A 13,074-nucleotide genomic window follows, 5' to 3' on the forward strand; every position below is an offset into this window, starting at 1 on the left:
TATACTCCCACCTCCAGGAGAGCTTCTAGAATCTAGGGGCGGCTAGACATAGAGTCTGAGTGGACCATGTTCTCTGCCTCTATGGTCAGTGGGACCACCAATAGCTGTGGCACTGAGGTCTGGAGTTCCCTCTCTTAGGGGCAGGCACCAAAATACAATGGTGACCTTGGGCAGTAAGGGATGCTGTCAAAATGAAGCCTGGCCAATAACAGATCATAAAGTTGTTTCTGTTTTTAGTGTTAATTATCCCTCTTTCTATCCTAGACATAGTTATGGGACAGGCTTTGAGTATAACTGTTTGTGCTCTTTTCTATCCTTTTTTGACATTTGGAATTCATCTGGTTAACTACTTCTTTCCCACACAGAGCCAGCTATGGAGCTAGTTAACCATTACCATCTAAAATATAGAAGGCATTCATCTATCATTGCTTATGTTCCTTTAGATTGCCGCCTTTAACTCCACTGGCGTTGGCATATGGCTGCTTGGTTCTGCAGCAGGTTTCTTCCTGTTAAAAGTGAGTTTTTCATGTCTGCTGTTGCTGTATACATGCTCAGTGTAAGGGATTGTTGTAGTGTGGTTAACAGAATGCAAGATAATGTCTGCTGTGGCTACATGGTAATCCAGAAGGAGTGTGCCCTGCAGTCGCTGACTAGATGCAATCAGCTGGGTCTCCTTAGATAGAAAACTGCTAACCAGTCTGACTGCATTATTGGGTTCAAGTGTCTCTGAAAAGTAACTTGAGATAATATGTGCTGTGGATTTCTGCTATATAAATAAGCCGAATTAAAGCTGTAGAGAAAAAAAATAGTAAAAATGGAGGTTTGAATAATTGTATCTGGTGAAAAGCTTTGTTTACATAATTTTAACCCTGTAGTCTTGTCTAAAAGGAAATGAATCATTAAGGTTTTATTGTATTTTATTATTTTCACAACAAAAACAACACAAAATATTTCAAGTTAGATAAATAGTATGGATATAGTTTCCTTCACATTGTACACTGAGTGGTATAGTTAAAGAGCTATGAACCAGAAAACGAGGAATCAAGAATTCTGGATGTTGAGTACAAGTTTTGGATCAAAAGCAGATTTTTATTCGAGTCATGCACAGGATCACTTCTCTTCTTAAAAATAACAATCTACCATTAAAAACATTATAAAAGTAAAAAATATCAAAACCAACATGTGCTGAGTTGATTTAAAACTATATTCTGCACAAGATTCTCTGTTTGTACAAACATCCTGTGCTGAAATTGTGACGGGTTAATGAAACTGACACTTCATTTTCTCTTTTTGTTTCAAGGCCAATAGAGTGCGACACACTGATCTAAACAGTAATACTGCTGTCAGCGTATCTGATTGGGACTGTTATGTGCTATTACACAATGACAGGGAGCGACCTGCTTCTGTTTGGCATGTGTAAATTGGAAATAAGGACTGTTTGGCTCTGCAGCGATTCTATTTTTGCCGCAATCTGGTGTAAAGAAAATAATCTTGGTGTAGAAAAGGGAAAAAATAGATTCAGAGATACAGTTTTGAGACATTCAATCAGCAAATCAAGGGCTTTAAATATGTGAAGAGGTTTAAAAAAAAGATACCCCACCACCACCATCACAAATATCTAAAGAGATAAGAATCGTCTTCTCCTGTGCTTCTGTGTAAATCATCTCTACTTAAATTAGTAATTTATCTGCAATATGCAAAAAAGATGTGAAAATCCCTTTATTGTCCCACAATAGGGATATTCACCCTCTGCACTGAATCCATCCCCTTGGGGAGCAGTGGGTTGCCATTGCGTGGCGCCCGGAGCAGTGTGGGGATAAGAGTTTTGCTCAGGAACCCAGAGTGCAGGCTATGGGGATCGAACTAGGTACTTGCAACCTTCTCAGAGCACAAGCGCACTACTCTAACCACTAGGCCAACACTCAGTCAGATGTCAGTCTTATTGTGACCAGATGGAGAAAAACAGGAAGTACAGAATAACTTTTGGGTGGGGTGTAGGGGTGTTCAATGTTGCAGTCAAACAAAGGTTATTTGCGGCACTGACTTAGAGGCGTTTTAATTAAAATTAGTTCATATTAAGCTACGGTTCAGTGTCCGATTTCCTCCTTTGGTGAAACGATTTGGATCTTTATTTATTTTTTATATTTTAACAGCCTTAGACCGTTTAATCTGACAATGCTGATATATTTGCAGATTTCTGCAAAGGAACTTTGATCGTCTGAAAAAGATCTAAATACATCCTAAAGAGGATTCTTCCTTCATTTAAGCCATATAAAGTTAATTTTGTCAAAAATTTTCACATTAAGACATTTTGAATGAATCCTACACTTAGAAAGTATTTACACAACCACAAAGCGGCCCCACTGTGAACCTTCACGTTTATGTTCACTATTTCACATTTAAGTAGTATTAGAATAATTTTATACATTTAAAACATGTTAATTAAAGCGTCTGTTGCTATGCAGGGCTACTGCATGCATTAATAGAGAAATTCAGAAGTGCTTAGTTTATAATAGATAAAAAAATATATGATAATACTGATAATGCTACAGTGGTTAGTCAATATTTCACAATTCAGAATAACAAATGTTTAAACTGGTAGCAGTAAGAGGTAAATAGGACTGCTTAAGGTAGAAGAATTCAATATGAAAACTCTCATTGTTCGGAAACAACAATGTCAGCGACTCCGTGCACTTGTGTCAGCTGTTTACAGTCAAGGGATGCCACCAGTTTTCTGGGTCCAGGTTGGTTGGGGATGAAATGCTCCGTCAGGGTTACTGTAGCTTGGCCTCCAACATCACTAAAATAGGCATGGAGAAATCAAATGTTGGCATTAATGGATAAAGAATAGGGAGCCTAAAAAAGATGACGAACAAAATGATATAGTCTTCTTACCCTACAACTACTTCATGGCCTTTCTGAAGGCCCAAGCCCTCCACTCTGAACACAACATCCTTCAGTATACGAGTCAGCGGGTTGGTGAAGGTAATCTTAGCCGACATCTCCTTCCCGACCACAGCTTCACCCAGAGGCTGGTTTAAAAAAAGGAGAATTTGAGCCTCATGAAGGACAAAATACTGAATCAAACAATCTACAGAATTTCTTGTTAATATACTTGTTACATAAAGGATTTCAGATTCTTATTAAAATCCTACCGTAATCTGGAGGTCAGGTGTACGGAGTCTGAAAGTTGTCTGATTGGCCAACACCTGCTTTGTTTCACTGACTCTCCCTGACAATGTCAGCATCAGAGCAGCCTGGTCCACCAACTGGTTCTGGTACTGCTGGTAGGGCAAGATCCATTCAATAACTTTTTCTGGAAGCAGAAGGAAACACACGAAGTTGATTAGCTTCTCTCTGTGTGGATATATTAAAAAAAATATCCTCTGAAACAAGACCAGACTGATTCTGCAGCTTAGAAATGAAAACCTATCCTAACATGCAATGATTTGTTGATTAATAGCATTTTCTAAGCTACACTTTTATAACATTCAGGAATCACTACTTTGGGCAACTCTATGGAGGAATTGTGAAACAAGCTGTTTTTACTAATCTAATGAGATACTATAACCCTGGATTGGAATTGGGAACTTTCATTTGCACCATATTTGATCCAAAAACATAAATAAAGGACTTTTAAAATCAAACCTTCATTGGGCAAAAGCTCCACAGGGATCTTATCCTTCTTGATAGCATTCTTCAGCACGCCCGTATAGTACATTACAGCCACCTGGCTGTGTAGAGTTGTCTGTCTGGGCTGTGAGCTCTGGTTTTTCACCACAATGCTCAGCTTGGCGTCACTGCCCATCCTGGGCCCCTCGCCATCTATCTTCACCTCCACCTTCACATCCTCAGCTGCAGGTGCACAGTAGACGTCTGGCTTGCTGCCATAACGACAAGCTGTCTCCACAGCAATGCGCTCCTCCTCAGATTCTGTCCAAGAATGGGATAAAGAGATATGGGAATATTATCCTGTCCGTAGATTTAAGATTTACATAAACCTGCAGAAGCATTGCTACGCACATGACTTTCCAAAAAAACAAAGCAAAAAGAGATGCACATTTCCATGTTTTAAAAGACAAATGAGAGGTTATGGAGTTTTGGAGGAATCAGAGAAAAGTAAAACAATCTATTGAAAATAATATTCCTAATAAACCTTTCCTTTTTCAGATAGCGAAAAGGTATGAAACGATTACGACCTTTAATTTTTCAAGTAAAACTTGCATTTCATTACCTTCTTGATGTTTGTAAAGGTGTGTGATGTCTTCACGCTCATCAGAGCCCACTGCCTTGGTGCTAATGCAGTGCCCAACAGCTTTCTTTTCACTGTAGATCTGGGAGTAAGTACCATCAAGGTTCCTCTGCCAGTAAATTTTATCACTGTTGACCTAAGAATAAAATATAGTAAAAAGGATTATCCAATTGACAGATAACATTTTATTGTTTAATTGTTTACATCTTGAAGGCCCTGGATATCATTATTCATAATCCATTAATTTTATAAAGGAGAGGTTAGCTGACATCTCCTTACCAAATACATAACTAAACATTGGCTGTGAAATTGAAAGAGCATTGGTTCTCCGGGTTAAAAAGATCTGATCTGTAAATCATTTGAACCTTCAGCTTATAATTCAATTCAATTTAATTCAGTTTATTTTTATAGCACCAATTCACAACACATGTCATCTCAAGGCATGATTCAAAATTTTCTATCTAAGGAAAACCAGTTGATTGCATCGACTCATTGACTCAGATGCAATCCCTCACACTAAGCATGCTTGTAGCGAAAGTGGAGAGGAAAAACTCCCTTTTAACAGGTAGAAACTTGCAGCAGAACCAGGCTCAGTGTGAGCAGCCATCTCACACTGCACCCCAGAAAAAGCACACTTACTTCAGCAAAGACGAAAGGTGTGTCATGTTTGAGGTAGACATGTCCAGAGCGGATGGCAATGACAGAAGCAGGGCCACAGCGGAAGGTGCCCTGGCTTGTCTCCTGCGGTGTGGAGTCAACAGCCTGCCAGCCCCCATTCCCAGGAGGTAGGTCTGGTCTTGCCATCCAGCAATCGTTCCATACATGGAAATTCCTAGATAAAGTGTAAAAACATGGAGGGTCATTTGGGAATAGGAGGTTTATTAGAAAAAATCCAACTTATCCTCATTCTACTTTAAATTCTATTTCAGAGTCAGAAAATATAATAATTTTAAAAGTATGAAATATTTTTAAACTAAACCTTTCTATTACATATAGCCTTTGTGGCCTCAGTATGAACCTGTATTTCCATATGTGAACTGCTGATTCAGGAAAGCAGAACATGACTGCTAACCAAAAAACAAATAGTCCTCTTTACAAAAAAAAGATCCTTTTAATGAAAATATGTTAAATGGATATCAGGATGCATTTCCACAATACAGAATTGATGAAGTAACCTTACTCTCTACATGATTTTCTGTGGATGAAATTAATAGGCATTTCTCTTTTATCCTGCACAATACACTGTTATTCCATTGTGGTGACAGACAGATGATGTTATCTGAATCAGCAGTCAGGTCTTAAAGGCAATTGTGGGTGTTTGCAAGCATAACATTGGTTCAGAAAGAAAATGTTTTTGCTTTTTATCACCTGATGTCCACAGATTGCAATATTAGATTAACTAACTCTTCTCTCTAAATGTTTCTTCTGCATGTTTATCATCCTTTATGAGCTGCTGCAACACCTTGTTTTTTTCTTGTTGTCTGAGCCTAATGAATGCCGAGTGGTTCAGAAGTATTTCTATTTTTTTCTAATTCACCACATGCGTAACATCAGCTTGAAGTGAATCACTTTGTGGCAAATTGCAAAATGATGTAAGAAAAATGAAAGTAAACCTGTCTGAATTTGAGTGGCAAGACAGATTGTTTCCCTTTTTTTAACTAGCATGCACTTAAATCTTACCTCGTGAAAACAGAACGATTATGTCTAAAAAAGTTAGATTTCTAGGGTTCCATCTCTACAATATTCTCCAATATAAAGAATTCCGATGACAGACGTATAAGTTTTTTTGAGTGTGTTTTGAATCATAAATTCGTCTCAACTTTCACAGCTGGTGACCACAGTTTGTTAAATCTCCAACATACTACAGTGGACTTTCAGTGGACAAATCAATGCAAATCAGGATTTTCTTCCTATTATTTCATTATTTAGTTGCAATCACTCCTTAGCATTTTTTTTTTAAAGATGCTGGACTGTTATGTGCTATCATTCAGACACACAATTTCTATATTCTATTATATACCTCCTGAACTACAAACCTACCCCTTAATTATAACATTTGAAATAGATGCAATATACTCTTTTAACAGATAAATCATATGTGAGAGAGCTGTAAATAGCTACAGCAGAGGACTTCTCCAAGCATTCCAGTGTAAGGGGAGTGCTTTTGGAGAGGACCTAAATTTAAAGTGTCTTCCAAAGGTATGCATTTAGCACCTGGCGTTATCATGTAGGATGCTCTGTCAGTCTAAAGTTGTTCTTACCAGACAGAATCTCTGTTAAGGATGTCAATTGGCTCCAAATTCTCATCAAAGTAAATATCTGTGGTGAGGGATACATCAGTGTCATGCGCAGACTGGAAGTTGGTCACACTACGGGCAGGGATGCCAAGGCAGCGCAGCACTGAAAACATGGACAGACAATGGAATAGCTTTACCTTTGCAAGTGCAATTAATTACTGATCTGAGTTAAACATCCAGATTATAACTTTACATCTATTACATTGCAGTGGCTACATGAAAGATACATAAGTGGATCTGTTTGCAACAAAAGTAGCAGGTATGACAGGAATGCAAGTGTGATGAATTTAGGCTATACGTGAGCTATGGCTTGCTATCTGAGGCATGTGCTAAAGTCAGCGAGCTATCATGTGAGGTTCCCTGAATACACAGACGATGAAGATATGGCTCCGTTACAAAGTTACAGAAAGAGCTGATGAAAAGAACCCGATAAGACCAGAAAAATGTTTGGGTTTCTAATTGAGTTGACTTTTGAGCTGATGGATTCCAGGGTATGTGTGCTCTGTGGATTCCTTACGTGCACACAATCCAAATAAACATGCACAGGACACTCCTTACAGATGGCTTCAAACAACTTTCACGTCTCTCTGTGGTTTAAACCCTCCCTACATACACACCCACAAGGACAGCTTGTGTGTTTATTTTTCTCTGGCTCACCTGTTGTAGTGACCCCGGAGAAGACCCAACACTGCCCATATTTCACGGGTATGCCATTGGAGGAATGGTATTTCCGCAGGATCTCCACACTGCTGCTCCAGCCTGCAGGAGAGACGCCGTCAGAGTAGTTCCCAGACCAGTTCCCGACCAGAACTCCATAATCATCCTGGGCATTTATCTGGAAAAAAAACAACAACAAAAAAAAACATCATTATATTGGTTCTTTTCCCATCTATCATGCTTTCTATGTCTTTGTGTATGTGGTGTGCATTTACTCACCATGGCAGATATGACTCTGACCACATTGACTGGATCCCCTCGGCCGGATGGAGGCATATCGCTCTTCTCCAGGATGAACAGACATGCATCCAGGATTCCCTCATGAAACTAGTAATGCAAAAAAAGGGTTTGTTACGAAAAGTTCATTCAAAAACACAGTGACGAAAAAACACACACTGTTTAAACAGAATCCTTTCTATATGTCAAAAGAGTACGGCTGTAGAAAGTGTAACTTTCAAAAATATAAGGTGAGACAATACTTGAGAGCTTTTCGACAATTTCAGACAAACTAAGACAATATTAGTTTCAAGGATATCTTAATTCCACTGATAATCTCTCTACAGAGTTCAACTATGACAACTTTTATATGCGGAGGCATGTTTAAACCACAGTCATTCGTATGAGGTTGTTGTTTTGTTGTTGGAACTTGATGTTATAAACAAACGCAGTTAGAATCAGGTAGAAAGCCGTTGGGAAGTTTATGGTTAGGATATAAAATAATCCTCCTCTCATCACCTCATGGAGCAATATTCAATCCCTGAAAAATAGGAAGAGAACGGACCATCTAAAACATTCCACTATATGGCTGTCCATCTATTCGAGGAGCAAACTGCATTAATAAAAAAAAAAAATAATAGAAAAAATAATAAAACTAGCCTTTATGTCCATGGTAACCGGTGAGAAGCTGCAGTTGATTGGTCAACTTTTAGTTATGCACGCCACAAGTTTTTAAAAGTAATCAAAAGAAAGACACTGTTTGAAAAAAAAAATATTTAAGCCCTGTTTGCAATTTGATACCCTGGTTAGATGAAATCAAACATAGATCTTTTGCCTCGTTACACACACCTGGGGATATGAATAATTAGCACTACAGCTTTCAGTGATTTTCTCCATCTGTCTGGACATGCAAAAGATTTTAAGTGCTGGCCTTAACGTTACAAAAGCATTTCTACAGCAATTTTAAGTGGTTTGAAAAAGTTTAACCAGAGGAGAGGTTAACACAACCCAAGACTTTTCCTAAATTTAACTGTATTTCAAAAAAATTGCCCTGCTTCCATATCTATAGATGCTATCAATGCAGACGGATACATAGTTGGCTCTGTTTTTAGGTAACTATAAACCCGTGAAAAGTTTTCCAAGATCTTTCACTGTATGATATACCTAGTGCAGTTTTGAACCTGCTGTAAAGTGGAGAACTCCTACTGACTAACGGTGGTCTAATTAACCAGCAAAGCAAGTTTATATCACATTACAGTCTTATCCAGTCCATACCTGCCCAAAGTTCCAGGTGCGGGCACCAATTTGCTTCTCTGTGCCGTAGTAAATCCTCCCAGTGTCGTTCAACACATATTCCTTCCTCTGCTCTTCATCATCCAGGAAGACAGTGTCCTCTAGGAAAAAAACATGACATGGGAAACTTTATTTCTCACTGTTCATTGACATTAAACTTCGAGTAATGCAGCCGAGAGTCAGTTAAAATCAAACTTTCTGATGTCTTTTTATCAAATAGACAACATTTGGGTATGGGCTTGTCCATGGAAATAACCCAAAATCTCCGTTATATCAACCAGTTACTAAACAGCTTAAGAATGTGAGTTTTTTCTCCATAAATTGGTGCAAGTCCCAAAGGTCAGGAAATGGTAAGAAACACAATGAATCCATGGACCTTGCTGTGGGGCCCTCAGTGGTTTATGGGAAACAGTCTGTTTTGAGAGAAATCAGCGCTGCAGACTTGGGCGTTGGCCATTTCACATGAGCATTTCTTTTTTTTTCTCCCTCTCTTACTATCAGCACTATGATTAAACATGGGTGGTGGAAAAAACACAGTAAGAAAGAAACAGAAAAGGGAAGCTTTGAAGGTATCAGGATCTCTAAAATGGGCATTAGAAAAAACAATAAATAAATAAGTGGAAGGAAAGGATTAAAAGTCCAAGGAGACAACTGGGAAACAAGGGGACATTGTTTGGGAGTGTAAAAAGGAGGGGGAAGGAGAGCAAAGAATAACTCAGGGGTGTGCAGAGGTAAAACTGCAGCATCTGTCAGCCGTGACTGTTCCCATTTTCCCTCCTTAAAAGAAAAAAATTCCCGGAATGTGAGAAGAAACACACAGGAGGATATGAAGGACGATGCTGAAAAACAGCTCGAAGAGGCCAGGGAGTGAGGCTCAGGTCAGCAGATAGCAAGAAAAAATGAGCTGAACTGGGTTGAGGAGGCGTAGAAAAAGCAGGAAATACACATGGAGGCAGTTAAAGCCCAGAAAGAAAGCAGGTTTTCCCCAGCTGCTAGGATCACTCTGAACTCAGCCCTGTGGCGTTTTATACAGCAATTGTTGGATTTTGACTTTTTATGAGCATGCGGGACAGATTGGGTTTAGGAAGAAGAGATTGGAAGTGGGGAAAAGCGGATTGGGCGCTACTCCAAAAAATAGAGGAGAATTTGTGCTCCATTGCACATATTCTTCTCTTTTTCAAATATCCTGCACGGTTCATTTGCCAAACTCAGCTCAGTAAACAATAAAGCTCATTTCCTTAAGCTTTCTTATCTGGATAAAATAATAAGCATTTGCAAAAAGAAATCAAATTAATTCTCATTTTTTCAAACAACACATAATCAGTCGTCATGGAGATTTTAAAAGAGATTTCTAAACAGGGATTTAATACAGTGAAAATATGTCAACACGATGCAACTAAAACAAATTAAAACCCTTTTATAGCAAAAAATTGGGGAGATCCATCTACATTTTTTTCAGCAAAAGGTAAATTAAAGAAACAATCTGAACAGGTTTAAGAAACTTTGATGATTAGATGCAATCTGCAGGCAGCTGCATACAATATACTGTAGATCTTTTCTAGGGAGGAATGCTTCTATAATCCATGTCTGCACCCATACCTGCAAGTCAGAACTCCACCGTGAAATAAGACAGCAGAGTTTGTCCAATGCCTTCAAATGCATTTACACCTTCAACTATTTTTTTCTGTTGTGATGCAGCTGTAAATAGCAGCTTTGATTTTTGTCTATTTTGTTGGCCAAATAGTTGAAGCACAGTCAGACGGTTCATATAAGCATGCATTTTCAAGGCACATATTCTAATTTTGATTGAAATCAGGAATTTTAATTGGGACAATCTAGCATATCAAAACACTTTGATCTAAACTGTTTCTGTGCAGCTTTTATTTATTCTCTTTCTGCATAATAGAGGCCCATCAAACCTGAAGTCTTCTGCAGTAGCTTCATATCTACATCCTTCAACCTCCTTCTCTTACAGCTCAATAAAAGCTTTTCCACAGCCTGATGCTACGTTTCATAGTAGAGAATATATGTCCATGGGAATGTGCAGGCTCAACCCCCCCTTTACACACACACCTAAAGGGTTTTTGGTTTCATCTGAGCAGAGCACCACCGTCCACATGTTTTCCACCCCTACCCATTTACATACTGGTATGAAACCGTTTTAATGGGTTTTCTTTCAATAATGGCTTTCTGCTTGCCTCTCTTCCATTGGGCTAGATGTGTGCAGTGCACAACTAATAGCTGTCTTGTTAACAGATTCCTACTGCTGAGCGGAGGATCTCTGCAGTTCTTCAGAGTTACCATGGGCCTCTCAGCTGCTCCCTTGTTGTGTGCTGTTGCAGTTTAATTTACATTTTGTTTCTCCTCCTTAAATGAGTGAAAATGGAGAGTTTTTTAAACAAAACTTGGGCCCCATTTGCAGCAATACTTTATCTGGATGCCTTAGTTTACTTTAGAAACTGGGGGCTAATTGAGATTCTGGAATGAGTCGGAGAACAAAATCATTAATCAGTAATTGTTCTACAGAAACCCAAAGATTTCGGTAGAACAATCTTCTGTGGAAGCATCTATGGAATCATTTAAGTTAACGTACATGATTGTCAATCTGTTGTATGGGGTTCTGAGGGGCTGAACAATTGGCTAGGGTGACCAAACGTCCGTATTTCCCGGGACATATCCGTATTTCACATCCTGTCCCGGGCGTCCCGGGTTTTTTTTAGAAAGTGACACCCCACCAGGTGTCCAGGTTTTCCCAAATGAAAATATGGTCACCCTACAATTGGCACCATAAAAGGCCAAGAAACACAGCTAACAATATTAGCATGTAGAAAAGTTTAAAGAATTTTAAAGTATAGTTAAAAGATAAAACTGAAGAATTGTTAAAATTTGGTCTGGTAAAATAACACATCAGACCAAACCTTCTGACCAACATGTTAAGTGTTACATGTGACAGAAAACTAACACTGCACATCGCTTTGACCTCACCATCCTCATGTTGAAACATAGTGAAGGCTTTATCATGCTGTGGGGAAGCAGTAGGAAAAGAGCAAGACTTGCAACAGACTGGAGACCAGTTGTAACCCACCTTTTGCCCATAAAATGCCGCAGATGGGCCCCCCACCGTCACAATGTATGTATGTATGTATGTATGTATGTATGTATGTATGTATGTATGTATGTATGTATGTATGTATGTATGTATGTATGTATGGCTTGACAATGTGAAAAAATGTTTTAGGAGAGTGATTACTTTCATTAAGCACTTGTATGTTTAAATCTCTGCTGGATGAGGAGCATATCTGGTAAGGAGGTTGCACTTACAAATCAAACAAAAAGGACTTTTTGTAATGTTATGCATTGAAAGTGTTCTGTGTGAGATTTGTTTAGATGTTTTACAGATGTTTAGTCTCAGGGCAAAAGTAGATCTTATGTGTAAATGAGCCGTCTTAACATTTGTTTTTATTTTCAGGGAAGATACTGTTTTGATCACAAATGTAGCCAAGAGCCGTGCTTGAGAGGGCCAGCTAAGTGTGCCGAAAGCTTTGAATCAAGGCCAGGGGAGTTACATAACTCACATTCTTACCCACAGTCATGCTGCTGCGGCTTGATGGACAGCAACACACTCTTTGACTCCCCTAACCTTTCTCACTCATGTGAAATGCTATATCAATGCTCTTTTCAGAGAATAAAGGTCCATACAGTAATCTCTTTTCTTTAGGAATCTTCTCAGACTAATTAAAACTTACTTGTAGCAGAACAGAAACGTTTTAATAACAACACTCTTCCAGGTTTATTGAAATATATCAATGAATTCATCCCAATCATACAACCTTCATTATATTTCCCTGATATCTTTCCCATTTCTAGCCAACATCAATGCAGGGTTGCAGCTAACAATTATGTCAGTTATCGAATTATCTATAGATTTTTTTTATCAACCAATCTGTTAACAGAAGGCACTTAATAAGATCTTTTTTAATTATTTCAACCATGAGTAGCTGAAACATTTTTTTTTTCATCCTAAATGCAAAATGCATATATTTCTTACACAGTTTTGGCTTAATTACTTTTCTGGCTTTTTGTTTTTTAAGCAAACTTTATCTTTTAGAGTTTGCACTCTCCATTTTAAGATTATCCAATCACTTAATCAGTTGCACATTATTTCATAATTGATTAAATTAATTGACTGTTTCAGCCCTATACTTATGCAAACTAGGGATGCGCAATATTGGGATTTTGGCCAATATCCGATATGCCGATATTTTAAAACTCATGTAGCCGATAACCGATATCGATACC

General features: G+C 38.5%; 1 protein-coding gene across 1 annotated transcript in view; it reads right to left on the reverse strand.

Annotated features, from left to right (window-relative positions):
* Nucleotides 1-1,464: 1,464 nt before the first annotated feature.
* The window catches only part of LOC107087727 (protein-glutamine gamma-glutamyltransferase K-like), an 18,304-nt gene continuing 6,694 nt past the window's right edge, over nucleotides 1,465-13,074 (reverse strand). The window contains exons 5-14 of the mRNA XM_015379453.1: nucleotides 8,758-8,876; nucleotides 7,486-7,593; nucleotides 7,207-7,384; nucleotides 6,514-6,652; nucleotides 4,892-5,084; nucleotides 4,235-4,388; nucleotides 3,649-3,933; nucleotides 3,156-3,316; nucleotides 2,896-3,032; nucleotides 1,465-2,800 (exon numbers count right to left, since the gene is read on the reverse strand). Coding sequence (XP_015234939.1) covers nucleotides 2,656-2,800; nucleotides 2,896-3,032; nucleotides 3,156-3,316; nucleotides 3,649-3,933; nucleotides 4,235-4,388; nucleotides 4,892-5,084; nucleotides 6,514-6,652; nucleotides 7,207-7,384; nucleotides 7,486-7,593; nucleotides 8,758-8,876 — 1,619 coding nt within the window. The 3' untranslated portion in view covers nucleotides 1,465-2,655. The remainder of the gene's footprint in view (nucleotides 2,801-2,895; nucleotides 3,033-3,155; nucleotides 3,317-3,648; nucleotides 3,934-4,234; nucleotides 4,389-4,891; nucleotides 5,085-6,513; nucleotides 6,653-7,206; nucleotides 7,385-7,485; nucleotides 7,594-8,757; nucleotides 8,877-13,074) is intronic.

The sequence above is a fragment of the Cyprinodon variegatus genome, unplaced genomic scaffold, assembly GCF_000732505.1.
Source record: "Cyprinodon variegatus isolate N-32 unplaced genomic scaffold, C_variegatus-1.0 Scaffold192, whole genome shotgun sequence".
In the NCBI taxonomy this organism is placed as follows: Eukaryota; Metazoa; Chordata; class Actinopteri; order Cyprinodontiformes; family Cyprinodontidae; genus Cyprinodon; species Cyprinodon variegatus.